The sequence below is a fragment of the Notamacropus eugenii genome, chromosome 5 (genome assembly GCF_028372415.1).
Source record: "Notamacropus eugenii isolate mMacEug1 chromosome 5, mMacEug1.pri_v2, whole genome shotgun sequence".
Classification (NCBI taxonomy): Eukaryota; Metazoa; Chordata; class Mammalia; order Diprotodontia; family Macropodidae; genus Notamacropus; species Notamacropus eugenii.
The window spans coordinates 149,142,916-149,165,798 of record NC_092876.1 but is presented as its reverse complement, the minus strand read 5'-3'; the positions used below and the strand labels follow the sequence as shown (position 1 = coordinate 149,165,798).

The 22,883-nt window shown below is 38.0% G+C and overlaps 1 protein-coding gene and 1 long non-coding RNA gene across 4 annotated transcripts in view; one reads left to right on the top strand and one right to left on the bottom strand.

Annotated features, from left to right (window-relative positions):
- The window catches only part of LOC140505340 (uncharacterized), a 37,043-nt gene extending 23,096 nt beyond the window's left edge, over positions 1–13,947 (top strand). Inside the window, exon 3 of the long non-coding RNA XR_011967456.1 lies at positions 13,602–13,947. This is a non-coding gene — a long non-coding RNA (uncharacterized lncRNA). The remainder of the gene's footprint in view (positions 1–13,601) is intronic.
- Positions 3,796–22,622, bottom strand: MSANTD4 (Myb/SANT DNA binding domain containing 4 with coiled-coils). 3 transcript variants are annotated; one of them, XM_072611220.1, is made up of 3 exons: positions 21,457–22,622; positions 6,135–6,756; positions 3,796–5,793 (listed from the first exon to the last, which is right to left on the bottom strand). In XM_072611220.1, the coding sequence occupies exons 2-3, from the start codon at positions 6,606–6,608 to the stop codon at positions 5,215–5,217; spliced, it is 1,053 nt and encodes a 350-aa protein (XP_072467321.1). In that variant the 5' UTR covers positions 6,609–6,756; positions 21,457–22,622; the 3' UTR covers positions 3,796–5,214. The 3 variants fall into 3 exon arrangements, with proteins under 3 accessions (XP_072467321.1, XP_072467319.1, XP_072467318.1); XM_072611218.1 differs by having other exon boundaries at positions 20,402–22,377; XM_072611217.1 differs by having other exon boundaries at positions 22,167–22,377.
- Between the last annotated feature and the right edge of the window lie 261 nt (positions 22,623–22,883).

The window sequence follows — 22,883 nt, the reverse complement described above, 5'->3', positions numbered from 1 at the left end:
TCATCGGTATCACAAGGGACCTTGGTAATATCTTTCTGTCCAGAATCCTAGTCCTCTTTTGGTGCCACCACCACCACTGCTTCTGCTGCTAATTACTGCAGGTGCTGCTAGAACCTGCTTCCCCTCCAGTGTTCTCAGGCAAACCTCTCTTTTGGTCCTTCTAAGCTGTCCTGGGCTGCAAAAATGAGATACCATGACTTTTTTTACTCACACTCAGAATTTTATTTGAGGCATTTTTAAAAGTTGTTGCTCTAAATCAGTATTGATTAGAGAGATGCAAATCAAAACAAAACAACTTTGAGGTACCACATCATACTTATCAGATTGGCTAACATGACAAAACAGGAAAATGATCAATGTTGGAGAGCTGGAACACTAATTCATTGTTGGTGGAGCTGTGAGCTGATCTAGCCATTCTGGAGAGCAGTTTGGAATTATGCCCAAAGGGCTATAAAAATGTGCATATACCCATTGTGGTATATGAATGTAATGGAATACTATTGTGCTATCAGAAATGACAAACAGATTTCAGAAAAACCTGGAAAGACTATATGAACTGATGCTGAGTCTAAAAAAGTGAGCAGAACCAGGAGAACATTATGCACATTAACAGCCACAGTGTGTGAGAATTATTTGTAACAGATTTAGCCATTAACAGCAATGCAAAGACCTAAAATATTTTCGAAGGACTCTTGATGCAAAATGCCATCCGCATCCAGGGAAAGAACTATAGAGTTGGAACTCTGAAGCAGAGCACTTTCTATTTTGTTGTTTTGTTTTGGTTTGGGCAATGCAAAATAAGCTTGCACCCAGTGTCAGGAAAGCGGTCTTTGTAAACTCCTTCTGACCGGTTCTCTCACTCCTTTTCCTTCATGGATTGAGGACTCCCAGAGTCACTGCTGCTGATTCAATCACCCGCAAGGCCTGCCCTGGGTGGCTGGGGTAGGGCCTTACTGCTGGCTTGTGGGACAAAGCCTACTGTCGACTTGTCCAGGCCATCTGTGCTGGATTGTGCTCTACTCTCACCTCAGTGAAATGGACCTTTTTGTCAATGTTCTCAGTTGTCGTGGGGTAGAAAATTGTTTCACCCCATCCTTTTGTTGGTTCTGGCATTCCAGAATTTGTTTTAAGGTGTCACTTTAAAGTTGTTTGAAGGGAAATTTGTGAGATCTCAGGTGAACTCCTGCCTTACTCCACCATCTTGGCTCTGCACTCCCACCCCCTTTACACACACTAGAACAGGAAACAATTTCAAAATGCATCTAATCCCATCCTCTCTTATCTATGGGGAAAATGAGGTCCATGGAGCTATTAAGCCTTGAAGAGGATCACAAGTCATTAGTGGCAGTATTACTGTGTTAGCCCAGGTTTCTGGCTCCAAATTCATTGCTCTTTTCACTGTATTGGGTATAGAGAGGAAAGTTCAAATTCAAGACAGTTCGAAAGTTATGGCTTGGAAGTAGGTTGAACATGATAAGTGAAGGAGTCAGAAATGATACAAGGGAGATCACATTAGGAATTGAGGGGATTAAGAGAGCATGTAATCAGTTGTGGAAATTGAGAGAAAGCCTTATTGCCTTGTTTGAATTTAGCCTTGCATGACTGAGAAACTGAACTGCCACTACCTGCTGTTCAGACATCCTTCACCAAGGTCCTGGGTTATGCTCATCAGAAACTCATACAGATCCAAGGATTGATCCAAGTTCTCTCACAAGCATACATCTCAAGCAACCCTTATGTCGTGTCTTAAAACTGTCCCCATACTGATCGGCTGTTTCCACATTCCTTTGTTTGCAGACACTGAGAATGGGACACCTCATTTGCTCAATTCAGGGAATTGCACCTGTTCACTCTATCCCTCCCAACTTGGAAAGTCTCTAACCTTTCATCCAATTAGAAATCAGATTACCTAATGTGGTATTTTCCTTTTAGTTATTTGACCTTGATTGTTTTTATGTATAAAAGCCTCTCCTGCCTTGTATTCATGGTCCAGGACTAAGCTATAGAGCTCTGGTCCTGGTTTTTTGGGCAACTGGTATGCATTGTTTAATAAGTCAATATGCTTGTAAGATTGAAACTTTGTTTTCCTCAGTCATTTTGTCTTTCATCCACCACAGACAAGAAGGCAGAGGGGACAGGGGCCAATTAGGAGAAAAAAGATGAGTTTACCCTTTGGTTTTGTTGAGTTTTAGATGACAGCAAGACGCCCAAGTGAATGTCTTTTTGGCAGAAGAAATACAGGTCTGAAGCAGAAATAAGAGGTCAATGATGGATATTACATGGCAGGTTTACCCATATAGAAGTGGTAGTTGAAGATAACATTATATACAATCATTGAGAGCTGGGGCAGCATGTAGATAAAAAGACAATTAAGACCCAAAGTGTTCTTTTTGAGTCTAGTTTTTCATTATTTAGGAAAAAAATACAAATTGGGAGTGATTTATATTTGGGTATAATAGAAGTAGCCATTTAGATCAGTTGTCAGACTGACAAATGTAATAGGTATATTATGTAGGGTGTTTCACCAACATAACCAGTAGTTCAAGAGAAGAGCTAAGCTTCTGAGTTCATACTTGTGGAAACTCAGCCAACTTACTTCTTCAATCCCTTGTAGCCTGATTGCCCCCCAAACAATGAGGCTACAAATTAAGGTAACATTCAGTATTCCAAAGTTTTAGTAGGGCAATTAGGAGGCACTTGTAATTTATCATAGTGTAAGGGATTGGGGTGGAAAAGATGGGGAAGAAATATCTTCTTCTTTTCATATGCCTTCCATTTTCTTTGCATAAGTAACTTTTGTGATGCAAGATGAATAATTCATAAGGGGTTCAAAAAGGTGCTAAGATATTGTATTATACATTGCATAAGTATGGTGTCAACATCTCCAGGTAAAAGTATTGTTCTCAAAAGAAAAACAAAACATCTTTTGGAGTTGTGATTCTGGGAGGACGGTTGATCATCAGAGTTCACAAGTCAACCATGAGGGTAGTCACCAGCAAGTATAAAAGGAATAGGCATTAAATATTTACCTTTCATGAAGCTTCCTCATTCCAGGGAATACATTCTAAAAGTGGAGTAAATAACTGGAAATCACGGTGAGTTTAATATGGGGGGGGCGGAAGAGGGGAAATGAGGTAGGAACAGGACTATTTTTTCTAAAATCCAGTACTCCAGAGATTCAAGGAGTCTAACTTTATATTCTTGCAAAAACTGATTTAGCAAAGAGAAGAGAAGGGAGCTAGGAAAAAGCAGTAAAAAGGAAGGAAAAAAGCATTTATTAACTGTTTTACAAATACTACTCCATTTGATCCTTATAACAACCCTGGGAGATAGATGTCACTATTGAGTTAGACTCAGTTTGGCCCCAGAGAGTAAACCTGGAGTGCTGAATGGAAATGGAACAGAGGCAAATATAGGCCTGATGAAAAAGAAAAACTTCCTGATGATTAGACTTCTCCATAAACAGAATGGGCTGCCTTAGGAGGCAGTGGTTTCCCTCCCTCTCATTGGAGATCTTCTAGAAGCGGGATGACCACTTGCCAGGTGCATGACAGTGAAGAATCTATTTTATGCATATGTTAGACTAAATGGTGGTTGTGGTCCATTCCAACTCTAAAATTCTGTGATTCTCATATGTGGTGAGAACGGGAGCCATTTGCTCTTTATTCTTTCGATGCTTAAAGAAACAATCCTAAAGACTACTCCCCCACTCTCTCCAGGATCTGTGTCCCCAGCACAACAATCCCATTTACCTTAGTTGGACATCCTACTTGAAATAACAAACCCACAAGGCCATCAGTATAAGTAAATTTATTTCTATGGCAGAAGTGGTTGTCTCAACAATAGAAAAATAACACTATTTGCAGAGTCAGGAAGTACAAATATACCTATACACATATAACCTATGTAGGTGTAACCTATGGCATATGTCCTAGTTTTACATATCAGCGAGCCATTCTAGATTTCACAAGGAGCAAATACACAGCCAGTCAAGTTCTGTCAATGTGTGAGATGAATTAAGTGCTAGGCTTCAGTTCTATAAAACAGAAAATACAAAAGATCTAGTTGAAAGATGTTTCCATTTTCTCTCCCCACCCTTTGTAAAGTGAATGTAGTGCTCATGAAAGGTGCTAAATTGATCAATGGAAGACTTCAATTCCCAGAACCAGCCCAGGAAGCAATAGCTCTACACCCCAACCTACCAACTGTGGCTGGACCAGGGGTCATGACCTGAGCATGGAGGAAGCACCTCCAGAATTAGGGAGAGGGTTTTCACCAATTTAAATAAATCTTTAGCTTCAGTAACTAAATGCCAATGGAGCTGATGAAACAAATATTATTTCTTGGGGTTGGGCTTTGAGAAGAAATCCATTTTGTCTTAGCAAGTATTATGCCCCTCCCCCCAACTCCTTTTTGTAAAAGCCTAAAAATTGCAGCAGGGTTTAAATTCATGTACAACTGCAAAATTTCTATCATGCTCACCCATTTACTTACTCAAGTTTTTAGTTAATACAGAAGACAGATGTCTGTAAGACTCAAGATGAAAGGGGACTAATTCTTCAGCTGTGTCTACACAAGTCTGACACTGACAAAAATATCCAAAGTCATCAGAATAAGTTGAACAGTTTTTGAATATGAGTCATTTTAGGTAAATCTCTAATGATTCCTGAACTGCTGAGTCTTAAATGGCTGTTTGTGAACTGAAGGGGCAGGGGGGAGGGAAGAATTATTATCATTCAATACACCCTAAGATAACTAACTACACATTTCTACATATATAATATTTAATGTTTTGGTCATTTAAGTACCTCTACATAAACCAGTGTGGATTTATTTCAATTTTCTATAAGTTTAGGAGCAAAGTTAATATACTATTGAAATTACACAATTACCTTAGAGACATGAAGGTGCTTATGAATCCTTGACACATATTACACAACATCCTAAGTAACATTACTGAATGGAAGGAAAGAGTACATTCATGTTCCTATAGTGAAAAAGCTATACCACATAAAATATGTACTACTTCGTCACAATGAGTTATTGCCTACCACAATTTTTCTTCATTTTAAATACACTAACAAACTGACAGGAAAAACAGCTACAAAAAAAAAAAAAGCAACAGTCTTGTTGCTACTTGATTTAGAGAAATCCTACCTATGACTTATAAACCTTTACATGAAGATATCCATTACTTATGGAAACTTAGAAAATTCATTTCAAGTGTCCCTCCCTCTGAATACGTAGCCGCTCTTTTTCTATCTGTAAGCGTTCCTTCTCAATCTGAAGTTTCTCAGATTCAAACTTCAAAAACTGCAACCTGTCTTTTTCCAGTTGCAAGCGTTCTTTCTCAAGTTTCAATTTCTCAGTCTCTAAATCCAGGGGCTGCAGAATGTTTTTTTCTGCTTGGCCGAGATCATTTTCCAGAGCAGGTTTCTCCAGATGGACAACCTGCAGCCTCAATTTTTCTCTTTCAATCTGCAGCCGCTCTTTCTCTACTTGGAGTCTTTCATGCTCCATGTCTAAGTGCCATAACCGTTCCTTCTCGATTTGCAGGCGCTCTTTTTCTATCTGTAGTCTTTCTGACTCAATATCTAGCCGTTGCTTTTCTATCTCAAGCTTTTGTTTCTCCAAGCTTATAAGTAAGTACGAATCATCATAGGCAGACTGAGGCTGTATTGAGGAAAGAGTACCAAACTCTTTGATGTGGGGGAAATCATCAAGTTCGTTTTCCCTCTTGGAATCTGGCACCACGGAGGATAACATTTCTTCTTCCTCCTCCTCCATTTCAAACTGCAAGAAAAGAAAAGAGGCCTGTTTAAGTATTTATTTACAACTTCAGTGAAAGCATTTTAATTCCCAACACTGCTTAAAATCTGTATTGCTTAGCCACACAAAATAAAACTGCATGCTAAAATTCCCCAGATGTCAAAGCAAAAATATGAATTATAATGAAAATCTGAAAACTACCATAGGAAACATGTTTCTATGCATATATAAAAGTGTGTATTTGGGAATGTGTATATATATGAGTGTGTATGTAAAAACAAATATGATCATACATATAAATATATTTTTCTCCAGCTGAGAAAGAATTAGGTAACACTGCATACAGAACCATACTAACTACTTACTTCAAAATTCTGTGGACCCTTCTCTTCCTCTTCTTCTTCTTCTTCCTCTTTGACTTGTGTTAAGGAGCCATCTGCTTCCTTGAAATCAGCTGTATTTTGCCAGTCCAAATTTGACTCATTTGGAAACAAAATTTTTTCATCCAACTCTTCAGTGAGAGAGTCATTGAACTCTGCCGATGAAAGGGGGAAGCCAGAGTCTACCAGCTTTATGTTTGCCTTCAACCATTTCCTTTTCATAAGTGCTCGCCAGTCCAAGTATCGCCTTTTCACCTCAGTCCCGGTTCTTTGTTCTCCTTCCCCTACAGCATTCACACACTCAGCAATCTCCTCCCAAGCCTTCCGTTTCATCTCATTAATTGTTGTATTGAGCTGCTTGGAAAATATTACTTCTTTCCTCTTTCTAATTTCTTTCAAAAGGGTCTGAGTTTCTTGAACACTAAAATTGCTTTTCCTTTTTCTTTTCAACTGCTTCATTTTCCCAACTTGAATACAATTTTTACCGTCACAGCAATGTGAATGTACTGAATGATCTCTAGAAAGTGCAGGTACCAAAGACAATCCCTAGTCAGCACTTTGTTTTTAAATTATAGCTCTCTACTCAGCTAGAAGCACAGGTTGGATCCTAAAGGGAAAAAAGAGTAAAGAAATCAATCAAAAAACCCAAATCAATCTCCAACACATATGGTGTATATTTCCATCTAATAAACTTTGTTCAACAACAATGAAGAACCATTATGCCAAACTGGCCACTGAGAAGAGAAACACAGCTTTATTCTTTTAATATCTCAATTTATAGTATAATTTTAGGATTATATTGGAAGTTCCAATGGGACGAGCTACTCCCAGTGGGTAGAATGTTGGCCTTAGAGTTAGGAAGCCCTGCTACGTACTGACCATGTGACCTGGACGAGCCATTTAACTTCTCAGTGACCCAGATGGCTCCTTAGATTTTAAGTTGCAGAGTTGGCATGGATCTGCATTATTCAAGAAAATTTCCTCACTAGGAATTCCCTTTATCAATAAAAGCACAAGTCTAGTTCTTCCTCCATTCTTACCCTGCTCCATAGAAAAAAAACAAACCTGAAAACTTAACTTCACATGGAATAAATTCTGAACAATTATCACTGCACTTGCTAAGTTTGAGCTGATACCACTACCTAAAAGGCCTCTTTAGTACTTTGGTGTTTAAAGTAAGTTTTCAGATAAAGAACGGCCAAATGGCCAACAAAAACTTAAACCACCGTTGGAGACTAATCATAATAGTACACATTTAGTTACATTTTGATTTCCTGTTTACTGAGCATTTTTCTCACAATTTGTAACCTAGAGTAGGTATAAGTATTTTCATTTCAATTTTACAGATTATTAAAACATTGAACTGATTTCTTAATTTGCCTATGATCATATGACTATGTGAATGGTAGAGATGGAATTTAAATCCAGGACTTTCTGACTCCAATTCGAGTCGTTTTTCTAAGCCTTTCTCCAACAATGAAAATGGGCTATTTGTCTGAAAATCAGTAGTCTTAGTTTCCTGGGATTAAGTGATTTGCCCATGGTCAAACTGCCAGAATGTGCCAGAAGTAAACCCAGGTCTACCTGACTCTAATGTTGGCCATACATCTATTATGTCACTTGCCTCTCATGATTTGATGAGGATAAATATATATATGTACATACACACATATGTGTGTGATAAACATGGGAAAGGAGATTCCCCATCCCCTCAACAAATGCTCACTTCTATATTAAAGGTCAGTAACTCCATTTGAATTAATATTCCTTTCCTTCCCACCAAAAATATACATCTTAGCACATAAACCTGTACATGTATATATGTACATTTCATATATGAATACATATATGTATAGACATATTATATCATATACACCATAATATACATATATGTTAATGTATGTCTCATGTCTATATATGTGTGTGTGTGTATTCAATAATTCCTGATGTCTTTGGAGTTTCCTACTAGACCTCCTACTCTCTCTTAATGCCCCTAAAACATTCACACAAAGTTCTGTATAACATATATTTGTACTTAATCATCATCATCACCATCAATCATTAGGAGTGACTTGCAACTGCTTTTTTTCTGAGAACTTCACAATGCCTTGAACTCAAAATAGGGCCAGGGATAGGTATAAATGAAAAGCTAATAGGGTTAAGACCAGTGCCATTGAAATGCATTTAACAATGTATTAGGGGACAAAAATCTTAATATGAACTATTAACAATGGGTATATTCTTTTCTAAGGAAGTGACTAAAGGATGGAAGATTTTCCTCCAACTTCTAGCACAATCCATTATTCAAATGGTGAGAAAGGGGAATAGTAAGAAGTCATATTAACGACTATTGGTTCTACCTTACTCTGTGCAGTTTACAAAGTTGTAACAAGATGACCAGGCAGTGGAGCTCTTGAACTACATAGTACAGCTTTTGTACCCGGTATATTTGGAGGTAGCTAGGATGAAATCTAGGTAGCACAGTGGATACAGTACCATCCCTGGAGTCAGAATGATTCATCATCTTCCTGAGTTCAGATCTGGCCTCAGATACTAGCTGTGTGATGCTGACCAAGTCACTTAACCCTGTTTGCCTCAATTTTCTCATTTGTAAAATGAGCTAGAGAAGAAAAAGGTAAACAGCTCTAGTATCTTTGATAAGAAAAGCCCAAATTGGGTCATGAAGAGTTGGACACAACTGAAAACGACTGAACAAAAAGGATGAAAATGGACACAACGCTGTCTTTTCACAAAATTAAAGTCTTCCAGGTGTTTCCAGACACATCATTTTTTTCTGAAATGCTGATATTTTACTAAGTTCAAATTCATTGTAAACTGCCAGCAATTCATGATAAGTTCTATTCTACCTAAATCAAGCCAATAGGGGAACCATTCAAGAGAATCTTTCACAATATTGAAAAAGATCCTCTACTAACCTAGGGTACAATGTGTACCGAGTACACATGTGTATATGCATATATATGTGTAAGTATATATGTATTTATGTATGTGTACGCATTATTTATATATCGTTCTTCTAAGGGTCATAGACTTCACTGTTATTATAAATTTAAGGGACAAAGTAATTTAATAGAATATTTTTCTAGTCTAACATTATGGCAGATACATATAATAATAATTATTAAATGCTTGGTTGTTTGGTTTTGAGGAGGTGTTTAAATGATGTGAACTTTTGATTAAAGGGAAAAGAAGTCAACAATTTCTCATTTATGCTTGTGCACAGGTATCATAAATTGGGGACAAGACAATTCTGAAAAAGAATACAACCAGGAAAATTTTTGCAAAATTAGTACCCCTCTGGAAAAGGTTTGAAGGGGTTATGAAAAAGAGTACTAGATTTTGAGTAAAATGACCTAGTCTATCTTTGCTACTTAATACCTGTAGACCTTAAGAAAGTAATTTAAACTCTTTGGGCCTCATTTTCATTTTAACTCCTCCCACATTGCAGAGTATTACGAGAAGCAGAATATCAGCCTCCTTGAGCACAGAGCCTACCGTGCTCCTGTTTCTCTTTATCTTCTAAAACCTAGCATTGTACCACTTACTGGACGACATGTTTCTTAAACTGATTTGGGAAATTCTCACACACACAAACATGTATTCGATAGACTAAGTAAATATGCACTAATTTTCAAATGGATAAAGATGTAATTAAAATGTAAATTTAAAAGCATTATCAAATTCATAGTAGCTTATTATAATCTAGTATTTTCAAAGAATTTCTTAGTTGGAAGAATCCTCAGACCATCTAATCCAACCCATCCCTGAACATGAATTCCCTTTACAGCAATCCCCACCAATGACCATCCAAACTTTGTTTGATGAACACTAAAAGGCAGAAAACACTACGTCCCAGACAACCCATTCTACTTCTGGAATGCTCTAATTATCAGGAGGTTTTTCTTATATGGAAACTGAATTTGCCTCTGTAATTTTCACTGCTTGGACATAATTTTGGCTTTTAAGACCAAACAGAACAAGGATAAACCTTTTCCCACATGACTGCTCTTTAGGTGTTTCAAGACTCTATAATGTCTCCTGGAAGTTTTCTTCTCTAAGACAAACATCCCAGGTCCTTCAAACAATCCTCATATGTCATGAGCTGAAGACCTTCCTGGATATCCTCTGGATGCCAGTTTCCAAATGAAGGCCACATCTACATACACACCAATATACTTACATAAAAACATATGTAGACAGACATCACAAAATTCTATATTCCTATTTTCAAGACTAATAGATACTAATAGTACAATTACTATTATGTGGAAGCATTAGCATTTCTGATATTAAAAAGAGTTCTGATGGTAAAAATTATTGGGAGCCATTGAACTAAATGGTCTTAAAAGACTGCTTCTAGCTCTAAAACCTATCATCTGATGGGAAATCATCCATTTGTAAAAATATAACTGACACTGATATCAACGGAAAGTCAATTGGATGAGTAGATGTTTTGTGACCATATAATGACAACATTTTTAAATCTGTAAAATACAATAAAAACATAAGTTCTTCCTGTTGACAATGAAATAAAAAAATTATAAGATATTTGAAATAAGTTTTCATAAAGTCACTGGGAAAGTTAAAGAGAACTTTGTGAATTACAGAAGCTGGAGAAGTCACAGTAAATTCTAGCTCTGAATCTAAAGGCTCTGTAATTTTTAGCACCCTGGGCAGAAAGTCATTCCAGGTACTCTATGTCACTAATAATAAAGTCATGCATGACAGAACAGGTCAGTAAGACTGAGCTTTGCTGCAGCTCAGTGTTGCCTCACAAGAATTCATTTAGCAGATTTCCCTTAAATGTCAAATCCTACCATCCCATGACCCTAGTAGGATCATGCCTGACTCAACTATACTTTACTTTGTTATTCCTATTCTTTTATTCTATTAAAAATTCTATTACTATTCTTTTACCATATGGGAATTTGGTGAGTGAATCACCACAAGTTTGTTGAATATGAAAATATGATTTGACAGCACTGGTCCACAGAACCTTAGGTACTGGTCATCATTGCAACACTTGCTAAGGTACGTGTTTAATTAGTTAGCAGCCCCTACCTCCATCCTGTAGCTCATTTGCAGGGGCACTGGGAAATAGCTTAAATTTTGGGAGAAACGTACTAGTTTAATGGAGTTCAGAATTTTAATTTAAGACTGCACCAAGTCCTTTTGACAACAGTTTTGAATGTGTGATGTTTTTGTTTACATGTACTTCCAGTTAACACTAGTAATTCCTTCAACTCTCATTTGTTGCATTTTCTCCTTGCAAAACTGGGTTCTGTGGCTTTAGTGATATAAAAAAAAAATCAATTTAGAAGAGAAAATGAATGTAGTAATGTGCAATATGATTCCAAGGTTTAGGAAGTTATACAGTACCCAACAGGTATACACATCCCATTAGTAACTGTGGGTATTTAAGAATGAAAGAAAAACAATTTTTCTTTCAATTTACCTGTATTTTTTTTTAGACAGCTTCTAAAGTGTTAGGGCATGAATACATATTAAGTGGTTTGGACCTATTTAGTAAATATAACTGTTAAGTATTTCTTTTGCCTACTAGTACCACAAAAATATTCCTGAGCCACTAAAGGCAATGTGAGCCAAGAAAGTTTGGAAACCTCTGGCTTAGTCAAAGCTAAAAAAAAAAAAGAACAAAAATGAACATTTTTTAAAGTTTAAAAAAATTCCTCAGGTAATCATTTTAAAGCATTTTTCACTGTACTACCCTTTAGGTCAAAACTTTAGGGCCTAAATACCAAAACACCATTAATGCACATCATAATTTAAAAGACAAACAGATAATAACAAAAGCACTCAAAGATTTGAACTATCAAGTACGTAACTGTGCTCTTATAATTTTCTATAAGAAATAACTATTGGCTGTTATCCATGCTTCCTACTATTTTTTTAAAAAATACTTTTCTTCCTAGAGTGTTTGAGCTAAAGTAGCAGAACGAAGGTTAGAAACAATGAAATAAAATCTATAGTCTACACCATTGGATAAAGAGACTTCATACCATAATCTGGCAGATAAGGAAATTGAAGTGCTAGAGATTGCTTCACTTTTTATTTAAAAACACACTACTCCAGCTAACAGACTTTAATGAACCAGCCTCTGAGGAATGAGCAAGATGATGCAATAAACTCATCTATATTTCCTAGAACTACAAAATATAAAACAAAACAAGACTGCATCCTAAATCAATCAGACATTTCAGGAATACTGTCCCCTTTATTATTTGCAAATAAGAAAAAAACAGTAAAAACAGAGGTGTATCAGATAAAAAGTTCTAAGTAACCTTCCCATTAATGTTTGTTACTGCTCAATATATTACTATACATTCTGTTGACCTATGCCACTTAAAAGAGATATGATAAACTTGAAGTATTCAAAGGAGAATAGGAGAAATGAGTAATGGGTTGAACTATACCAAGATTAAAGCAACAGTAGCAGGGATAGAAGCAAACAAATAGAAAACTCCAAATATGAAATAGAACTCTACTTAGGAAAGGTACAAGGATCCATCTAGAAGAATCTGATTATTAATTGTTAGGCAAGGATTGTAAGGAGTTAGTAATAACTGTTAAGGAAAATCTTGATAGTAAAGGTGCACAAAGACTGGAAAAATGTTGTCAAGGTAGGCTAAAATATCCTTTTTTGGAAGTCTTTTTTTTTTTTTTAATAAAATATAGAGGGCACAGAGAATTAGAGACCAAGCTGTGATGTGTTATTTGGGGAGTGGGGAAGAACCGTGGAGGTTAGTTGACATGAAGATGAAGGTCAACCAAGCTAAACCATATCTCAGAATTCTCTCCCCAGAATGGCGGTTACTATTTTAAATAAAGAAGGGATTCTGCTTGGTTATGGTTAAATAGTCTGTTTAACACGGTGTCTCTCAAGCCCTATACCAAGTGTAAAATGTAGAGATTATGGGGAAACTTAACTAAAGTTTAACTAAACTCAGGGGTTTAGGTCTATGTTAGGTCTTAAAAATTTCTGACCAGAGTAAACTCTGAGAGTTGAGGAAGAAGGAAAAATTGACAGTAGTTTGGTTTAGAGAAAGTGGTAACAAAGGAGGTTTAAGCAAAGGTCAAAGAGTAAGCATGTTCTTGAAAGGTTCTGTACTTCCTAGTGCTTGTCTGGTTGATAAATTTGAAGGCAACTTCATAAATCATCAGATAAGAAGCTTAGCTGAGAAGCCTAAATGAGAGAGTTGACCTAAACTTCATAGCTATTAGATAAGGATATCAATTGGGAAGAAGTTCTATGCCGAGGGATTCCTCCATGAATAAGAGATACAGTGACTCCAGTAGATGGAGGATGAAATTAACAAGTGGCTCTGACAATAATACATACAGCTAAAGTCTATAGCACAGAAGGAGAAGAAATAGAAACACAACACAATAATTATTGTCCTTTCTTCCTAGGAGAAATTTATTACCTAACCACGGACACTCTCCAGGAAATGGTAGAGATTGCCTATAAAACCACTGAACAAACTGTAACAACAGTATCCCTAGGAAGTACTTTTTCAGAGTATCCTAGGTGACCTAATATGTAAAAGAACATCACACTCGGAGACCAGCTTGGAATAGAGAAACATGCCTGAAACAAATTTCTAACAGGGTGAAGTGGAGAATGATACCTGTCATGGAGTGCAGTAAAGTGATGGCTGATGGAGAATGGCAAAGATTGATACCTGATGTTGAATGAGTTTGGCAAAGGAGCATAATTATATCACTAGAGGCCTTTCTTTTACATGAGAAATATTTCTATCTCTATTTTAATAAGACTTTCTATTACAAAAGAAAACTTTTAAAATTCAGAGGTCACATTCTGATTCTTATTTGAGAAGGAATTGAGTCATTTATTGAATGCTTACTATGTGTCATGCATTGTGATAAGCAGAGGGGACACAAACAGAAAATATATATGATAGAGCTGCATACAGAATTCTTTTATGCACATGTGCATTTTTAAGTGTCTATGCATGTATGTATAAAGATATGAAGGTTTAAGCATGAAGATAGCCTGAAGACAGGAGAACAGAAAATTCCTAGATCTTCCAAATAGTGTTTTTTATTGTTGTGGGTATTTCTGCAATAGTACTGCTACTAACAATTCTCTCTACCTTTGATTCCTTCTCCTCTCTTAAATTTGCTGATGTCTGTCAGTAGGCAGACTATTCATTTTCAGTAGTTTGAAAAATGTTTCTCAGGTAATTACAGTTTAAATGGTATTTTCTTCCATAGAGGAATAATGATGGGATTTAAGAGACACTAGGTGGAATCAGTGAATTCACATCATCCCTAAATAGCAATGTTTATAGCCTCCCCAGTTTAGTCTTTATTAGCAGAAGCCAACTCTTTATGGAAAAACTCTGAATAATATTCCATTATTACTATTTCAAAGGATTTGGTGGTTTTATTTTTATTTCTGGGTTCTAACAATTTCCCTTGTTTTGTTGTTCTTATGTGGTTAATATCATTTTGAAAAATTCTCCTACTGTGCTCTCTTTATTCTAAGCATTCATGTGGAATAACTATCTTCTGAATTGCAATGAGGCACTGCTAGAATGAAGGTCAGTGAAAACTATAGATTCAGAAGGACAGATAATGAAAACTTTGGGAATAAAGATGTGGTTTTACAAAAATGTACAGAGTACACAAAAGCTAATGCAGAAAATGAACCAATAAGTAAACTTCCTAAAATGAATTATCTTTTAAGTACTCCCAAGAGATGTTTAAGGTTAAAACCAAAATGAACTGTCAGCAAATTATTTGACAAACTTCTATAGCTTGATTCCTATACTGGTGCCTATACTGACTTCTACTATTATCAAAAATATGCTGTCCAAGTGTCCAAGAGGACACTTAAAATACATAGAATATTAATATTTGCAATATAAATAATTGTGTTTCTAGACAAGGACACTTTCTATAGAAAAGAATTATTAAGTAATTTTAATGGCAGAAGAAAATGGGATCTTGGTATGCTATATACACAAAAAATAATATGGACCTTATATAAAATGTGAAGATGAAGTCTTCTGTTTAAATTGTGTAGTTCTACTTTATCCTTACTGTGATAAGCCACAGCAGCCACTAGGAACTTGGCTGATTCAACATTTTATATAAAAACATCAAAATGGATAAATAACACAATTCTTACAGCCCTCAAGATATATCATAGAAAAGAAGCAATTTTAACTTAAAAGCTGTTCCTATTTTATCCAATTTGCAGAGTGGCTCTCAGTAACCTCAAGACTATTACCTTTCTTTTCATTTCTCTTGGCCACAAAAGACCTTGAAGCAAAACTGTTTTTGGAAGTGTAGCCCCCTCTACTTAAAGGTAACTCTTACCATGGGAGGTAAGTTTCTGTTTTAGCTCCTAGAAAGCAGAATCCAGGGTCTCTCATTTGTTTTATATGGTCCTCAACAGTGCACACCTCACAGCAGTCTCCTATACCTACAGAAACTAATAAGTCCTGATTGGCAAGAAATCTTACAAAATCTCCTTTTAGCTGCAAATCCTCCTTTGGAAGAAAAGGAAGCACTTATTCCCCCACTGTCAACTGCAGGGTACCAGCAATGCTCTCCACAAGTCAATTTAGTATGGTCAATTTATAAAACCCACACTCTGTGCTTAAAAAAAATATATTGCCATAGGTCTCTCCAACAACAAAGTGAGGCAGAGAGATGGAAAAATAAAGTCAAAATGCTTGCATGATTGTGAACATAGGGAAACTGATCACCAGATCCAGTTCATTTAGAATTGGCACAAGAACTAAAACTAATTTAGAGGGAAGAAAGTGTATCAGAAAATATTGGGCTATTTGGCATTTCAAACTGGATGGCTTATATCTCAAACCTAGCATGTGAAAAACTGATTTTCCAGAAAATCCACTCGTCTTCCAAACTTTCTATTTCTATCAATGGTATTGCTATACTTCAAATTACTTAGATTCACAACTTTGGAGTCATCCTCAACTCCTCACTCTTTTATCAGCCCACATATGTAACCAACTGACAAGGCTGGTTCATTTTATCATACAATGTCTTACATAATCCCCTTCTTTCCTCTAACAGTCACCACCCAAGCCCAAACCTTTATTATCATTATTCACATGAAATATTGAAATAGGCCTTAACTGATCTCCTTGACTCAAGTCTCTCCCCTCTCCAATCTATTCTCCATATTGCTGTGACATATGGAGTGATATTCCTAAAGTATGGGTCTGACTTTGTCATTCCAAAACTCAATAAACTTGAGTTACTCCTTAGAAGCCCTGGGGTAGAAAATGAATTTCTCTGTTAAGCCATTTACAACCTGGCTCCAACATATCTTTCCAGCTGTATTATACATTACTCCCTTTCGCACATTTTTCAGTCCAGCCAAACTGACTGTTTTGTTGTTCCTTGCATATAACATTTGGTCTCTGATCACTGTTCCTTTGCACAGTCTGCCAATCAGTCAATCAATTTATTGTATTAAGGGTCTACTATTATGTGTCAGGTACCATTCCAAATACAAAGATACAAAAGATACAGAGAAAAGTAAGACAGTTCCTGTTTCAAGCTCACAATTTAATAAGGAAAAATACATGCAAACAACTATGTACAAACTATATTTAGGAAAATGTGGAAATAATCAGCATAGGGAAGGCACTAGAATTAAGAGGAATCTGGAAAGGCTTCCTGTAGAAAATGGGATCCAAGAAAGTCAGGAGGCAGAGATGAGTGGGGATCAAATCCCATGTTTAAGAGACAGCCAGTGAAAATGCCTGGAGTTGGAAGACAGAGTATGTTGTGTGAAAAACAGCAAGAAGGCCAGTGTCATTAGACTATAAAATAATTGGGAAATGTAAGGTATATGGGTTTTGGAAAGGTGGGCTGGGGCTGAATGATCATTTTGACAGCTGAGTGGGAGATGGTCTGGAGCAGGGAGAGGCTTGTTTGCAGTCAAGAGACCAAGCAGCAGACAAATGCAATAGACAGACTATGAGGTGATAGTGATAAGAGCCTGCAGTAAGGCGGTGACGGTGTCAGAGGAGAGAAGGGGGAGAATTCAAGAGATGCAAAGGTAATATCAGCAGTCTCCCTGTGGGTAGCTAAGAAAGCTAAAGGAACTCCATTTTGTCTGCAGTTCCTCTATCTTTTCTCTGACCCTTTGCATTGCAGTCCCCACCCTATCTTTGACCTTCCTTTCTGCTGAGACAGCAAATATTCAAAACAGTCCTATCTATTAACAAGACAGCTAACCTGAAGGAGAGTCTGTCTTACTAGCCCCAGAAACAAGCCCAGTCCAATCAAGAGATTCCCAATTTACCTCATGCCCAAACTGAAATACATATAAGCTCTGTCCTTTTGTTCCTTTGGTGTGAGTGGGGCTCTCACATTACCAGGTTCAATAAAAGCTTGTTGGTTCTTAAATTTCTGGTTCTACCTCAGTTTCTGGTTCTAATTTGTTCTGGCACCAGCAATTTTACCCATACCATCCTCCCTCATGCCAGTAATGAGATCCCTACTCACCATGTTCCAGAATCTTTAATTTCCTTTGAAGCTTAATTTAAGTGTTCCTTGTACATGAAGCTTTTCTTGACCCCTTAGTAGTGCCCTACCCCACCCATTACTTTTAAATCCTTTACACATATGTGTGTGTGTGTGTGTGTATATCTTCAGTATACTTTTATATTTATATGTTATCTCTTCCCAATGCAATGTAAACTCTTTGAGGGCAGGGACTAGTATTTTTCTCCTTATGTGCCAAGTATCTAGCATGGCATCTGCCTGACATTTAATAAATGCCTTGTTTTTTGATTACAATACCAAAAATCAACATAAACAATGTATGGTAACCAATACAAGACTCAGTAGATGACTCCTAGAGTTTTGCCAAAGGCAAAGCATGAATAGTTGACTTGTCTAATAGGCATCAGAGGCAGCATTTGAATACAGATCTTCCTGACTCTGAACTCAGATATCCAATACAACACTTTGCCTCTATGCTAGGAAAGAGACATTACAAAATCCAACAGATCTCATACTGAAGATGAATAACCATTTTCAGCAAAGCAATATAATGACTGTATTGAGAAAGTCTGCTGATTATAATTACCTAAATGGTATCTAACATAACGCTGCACCAATAAATAGAAAATCAAATCAATAAGCCACTCTTTAATTTATCCCTGATAGGACATCTGTTAGACATCAAAATGAAGTTTATCACTCCATTTTTAGGGTTACAGAACCTCTTACAAACAGCAAAACTGGCTTCCTGAACTGTTTTTAATCTTTGTCCTTCCAATGCTTCAATGAATCCAATAATGTTGGGCATAGAACCTAATCCTTTGCAATTCATCTATGTCCTCCCATAAGTCCTCCAAAGAGCTACCCATTCCCATGTGATGTTGGGTACTAGAACAGAGATGAACTATACATTTGTTATCCCCAGCTCTTAGTTCATATCACTTACAGATATTAAACAGCTAACATATAGTATTTGAAAGTATATAAAAATTGATCTCATAATGTTGTTGTAGAAAGAATACTCTTAAAAATTATTATCCCAAATCTAACAGATGTTGAAATAAATCTGAAAAGGTTAGCTGTCTTGTTCAGCCGGGGTCTCTCCTAACTTGAGAAAGCCCATAATGAAAGCCAACACACATTCTGATATATCATGCTTTACATTAAACAGTACTGTTTTAAGTAAAATAGTAAGATAAGCTATCTAGCCGGAAGAGACTGAAAATGTAACTAGTGATGCTGATATGATGTCATCATTGGGTTGGATACATGAAAGAAGGAAATCTAGGATACAGTTAATAAAACATCAGTATAATATGCGTATATGGGAAACCACAGCAACAAACAGATTAGTGTCTCAACCAGCCATGAACTTCAGGCTTATTCTTTTCAAACAAGGCTGACCATGAGATGAAGTAGAGTCCTGATTGTCTGAACGGGGTATAAGGTGTCCAAATCTGTGACTTATCACGGTAGAAAATTCTAAAAATGCAGATACAAATCAATAACTACTCTGCAACTTTACTGTCAGAAAGTTGTATGGGTCACACTGGAAGACTAAAAGACTTGCCCCAGGTCAAAAGTCCAGTAGGTGCCAAACGTAGGCCTTGAACCCAGGTCTTCCTAACTCTAAGGCTGGTAATCTATCCACTATGACATAAAGTCTCTGATTATCAACAGGCTCCCTAAATAAACAAACAAACAAATGAACAAATGAACGAATAAAGAAATAAACCCTAAATGATTCTAAGCTATAGGACAATTTTAGTTTTTATAGTATGAGAAAGATTCTTGGTCATGTGCTCATCTCTGCACTCAAAATACCCAAACAGATCTGCAAACAATACCTCTAATAATGTAGATTACAGGGCATCCATGTCTTTCCATCCTTTGAGATTTTTGTCTAAATCTTCCTGTAAATTTGCCACAGAGGCTTCACCTAATGTGCTAGGAGTCTTCTTTGTCTGCTCAGGACATTTCCAGGATGGCAGAAGAACAAATAGGCTGCCCATTGGTTGACCCTCATCCTTATCACTAGATCAATACATCTTTGTACAAGAGGGGATATCTGCTTTGAGCAATTAATAGGATTTTGATAGGTGGAGCTAGGAACGATGGAAAGTGGGGGTTGGGGGTGAGAAAGAGAGAGGATTCCAAACTGGTGGGATGGCATGGGTAAAATGTATTGGGAAAGTAGAGTATGATGTCAGAAAAAGAGAACAGCTGCAGATGTAAAATTTGGTTGGAGGTGAAATAATGAGAGTCATAAGGCTGGAACTAGTTTGGAGCCAGGCTGTGGAAGCTAATATGTTAGCTTCTAAAAATCAGCTCAAAATTCATTACTTGAAAATACTAAGATCGTCAGTTGCCCAAGGCTGAGGTCCATAAATGTTCACATTTTTTAAAATTCAAGTATTTTATCATGTTCTGACAGCCAATGATGACTTCAATATACTAAAATTTCAAAACCTCAGTTCAAATAAATCATCAGAATTGGCAATAGAAATGTAAATATACCCCTAATTAATTTACTAAGAGTTGTTCCTATTTGTGATATATATGTGTGTGTGTGAATATGTTTTGCATGCCCTGTTGTTTGTTTTTTGTATTCAAAGTTGAATAGTGATAGGATTGCTGCTACCTAGGACAATACTACACATTTTTGAATATTATTTTCTGATTTGTCAAGTACTTACCATTTGCAGAACCTGCTGACAGCTCAGCCTCCTGAAAGTTTTGGCCCAAAGCCTTTGAAGAAAATGATCTAACCTGCTCCTTCACGTGGCATTGGAAACTTGGCTACAAGCCCCAACCATTGTCTGAAATTCTGCTTCAGTACACTTATCCTGCCATCTCTGGCTGTCCCATTCCAGCTCTCTTCCCAATAGTTAGTTGCCTAGGTGGGATAAATTCTGCCACTGAGTCTCTTGCCCACTAATTTTTAAAAATGTGACAAGATGAAACACTTTTGGATACAGATTCATATGCCATTAATCTGTTTCTAAATTCTAATACCTAACTGAAAGGGAAAAGAATCAGTACTTTCTGCCTCTGCCTCCCCAGTAACTACTTTCTCACTCCCATCCCGAAAAACACAGAGCTTACTCTGAAACCTCATCCAAGTTACAAAAGATGGCAAGGGATTATCTACCATTTGTCCTTTACTGAAACACAACGACTTTGTTGTTCTGAAAGGTGAAAGAAAAGCACTAGCACTTTCATCCTGGGGCAATTTTTGGAGATACAATTACTTGAAAACGAAGAATGGATGACAGAGAATTAGATAACTGGGAGAAACAAAAGTTTATTCTGACTGGTAACATTTCTTGGAAAAGATTTTTAAAAGGCATTAGTTGAACTGTAGTTACAAAAGAACAACTACAAACATTACATTCAGGAGGAAGGAAAACCCCAAAGTAAATGCATGGCCAAACTAAATTTTGCTCATTTCTGCATTTTTTACATAAGATTGATTCCAAGGGGAAAAACAAACTGATGCAGTTTATCTTCACTAAAACTTGAGGTACTGGCCCAAACATGTAGGGATGCGCTGGAAAAGAGTAAGGTGTTTTTGCATCAGGTTTTCTCCGCCTAGTTTCTAACTAGAAACAATCTAACCCCGGCTACGCTGCTGGCTAGGCCACAACCTTCATATCCCAGGGAAAGGTGACTGGAATGAATTCAACAGGAGATGGACATTTCGGTCCAGTTTATTTTTTTGGAGGGGGAGTTGTTTTTGTTCATTTCTTACTTTGTAAAGGGTTGCAGGGCCACGGGCAATCTGGGGAGCCTGGTGCCGAGGAGAAAGCCGAGATGGGGGAGTACAGCACAAAGTCAGGGCTTAGAGCTGGAAGAAATCTTACAGGTCACCCTTACAGATGAGGACCAGTGATTTATTTGCGCAGGGGTTACATGGGTAGTGCCAGGAAAGGAGATCTGATTACGCATCCTCTCCCATCCACTTTCCGGTACAGTGGCCCGCCGTTGTTGTAGGTTAGAAAGAAGTGCCTCGTTTTCTAGGCTGCTTGGATCTCCTCCCATCCCCCTCTTCCTTGCACGCCCCTCCCCCACCTCCTGCCCTTTTTCCTCAGATGGGAGGAGATGAATGGTGTTCTGAGTGCTTCTCTGGCGTTTTGCTCCATCTCTCAGCCCCAGGGCCGGCCGGCTGAGGGGATAGGACCAGGGCCGGGCCAGGGAGATCCTAGGGGGCCCCAGCTAGCTATCTGGTTCTTTCTCCCGGAGAGGTTATGATGTCTCCCGTGACTGGGCCCCCCCCACCCCCGCCCCTCTCTCTCTGCAGCGAGGTTACCCTCCATTTAGAGAGGAGGAGCTCCACGGCCATGCACTGCGCACGGAGCACGGGCTCGGGCTGGAGCTGCTGCCTCACCTGCTAAGCAAAGCCGCGCCCCTCCCTGGCCTCCACCTGCACACAAGAATTTCCCCCTTGCAGGAGACACTCACCTGCGGGCCCCACCTGCACCTCCGGAACTTCTCCTCCAGGAAAATAAATAAATTATGCCACCTCCTTGCCTCTCCTACCCTGCTGTCCTCTGCCCGCCCCGCTCTACCTTTCCAGTGTCTCCACGGGTGGCGATGGCTGTCACTCAGCCGCTATCGTTAGGCCATTGGTTTGGAAGGATCTGTCAATCTGACTGATCTGCCCGCCCCAGGGTTAGCGTCACAATGGGGATCGAACTCCCGAACTGGTCCCCGGATTCCTTCTCTGGAATGCTGCTGCCCGAGAATTCATTATTTCCACTTCTGCGCTCTCTCTTTGGTGCACGCCGCTGTCTGTCACGGGAGTTCTCGACGGGGATTGGTCCCCTGCGATCTCCGAATCTGTTGGGTTTAAACGAGGTAAAGGCAGCCAAGTATCTCCTGTGCCCCGCGTTCTTTACCAGCCGAGGAGGGCAGGAAGAGTGGGCCTGGGCGGACCCCTGGGTAAAAGTGGAGGAGGAGACAAACGTCAGGGTAGGTAGAAGAGAGAAGCCCAAGGGTGAAGTCCAGAGGAAAATGCCGCGCCCATCGTCTCAAACGTGTCCTATACTCCGTCTTTGGAATGGAACGTCTATACTTGAATCTTTTAGGAAGGGAATCTTATCCAGCATCTTCCATAAAATAAATGGGGGAGGCGGAAATGGTTCTTTCTACTCCACTTTACTCAGTGTTGCTTTTTTA

Bases quoted from the DNA above. Each gene is read 5' to 3' on its own strand.
- MSANTD4 (XM_072611220.1), bottom strand. From the start codon at position 6,608: ATGAAGCAGTTGAAAAGAAAAAGGAAAAGCAATTTTAGTGTTCAAGAA. The intron at 5,794-6,134 runs GTAAGTAGTTAG...CTTTTCTTGCAG, and splicing joins AGGGTCCACAGAATTTTGAA to TTTGAAATGGAGGAGGAGGA.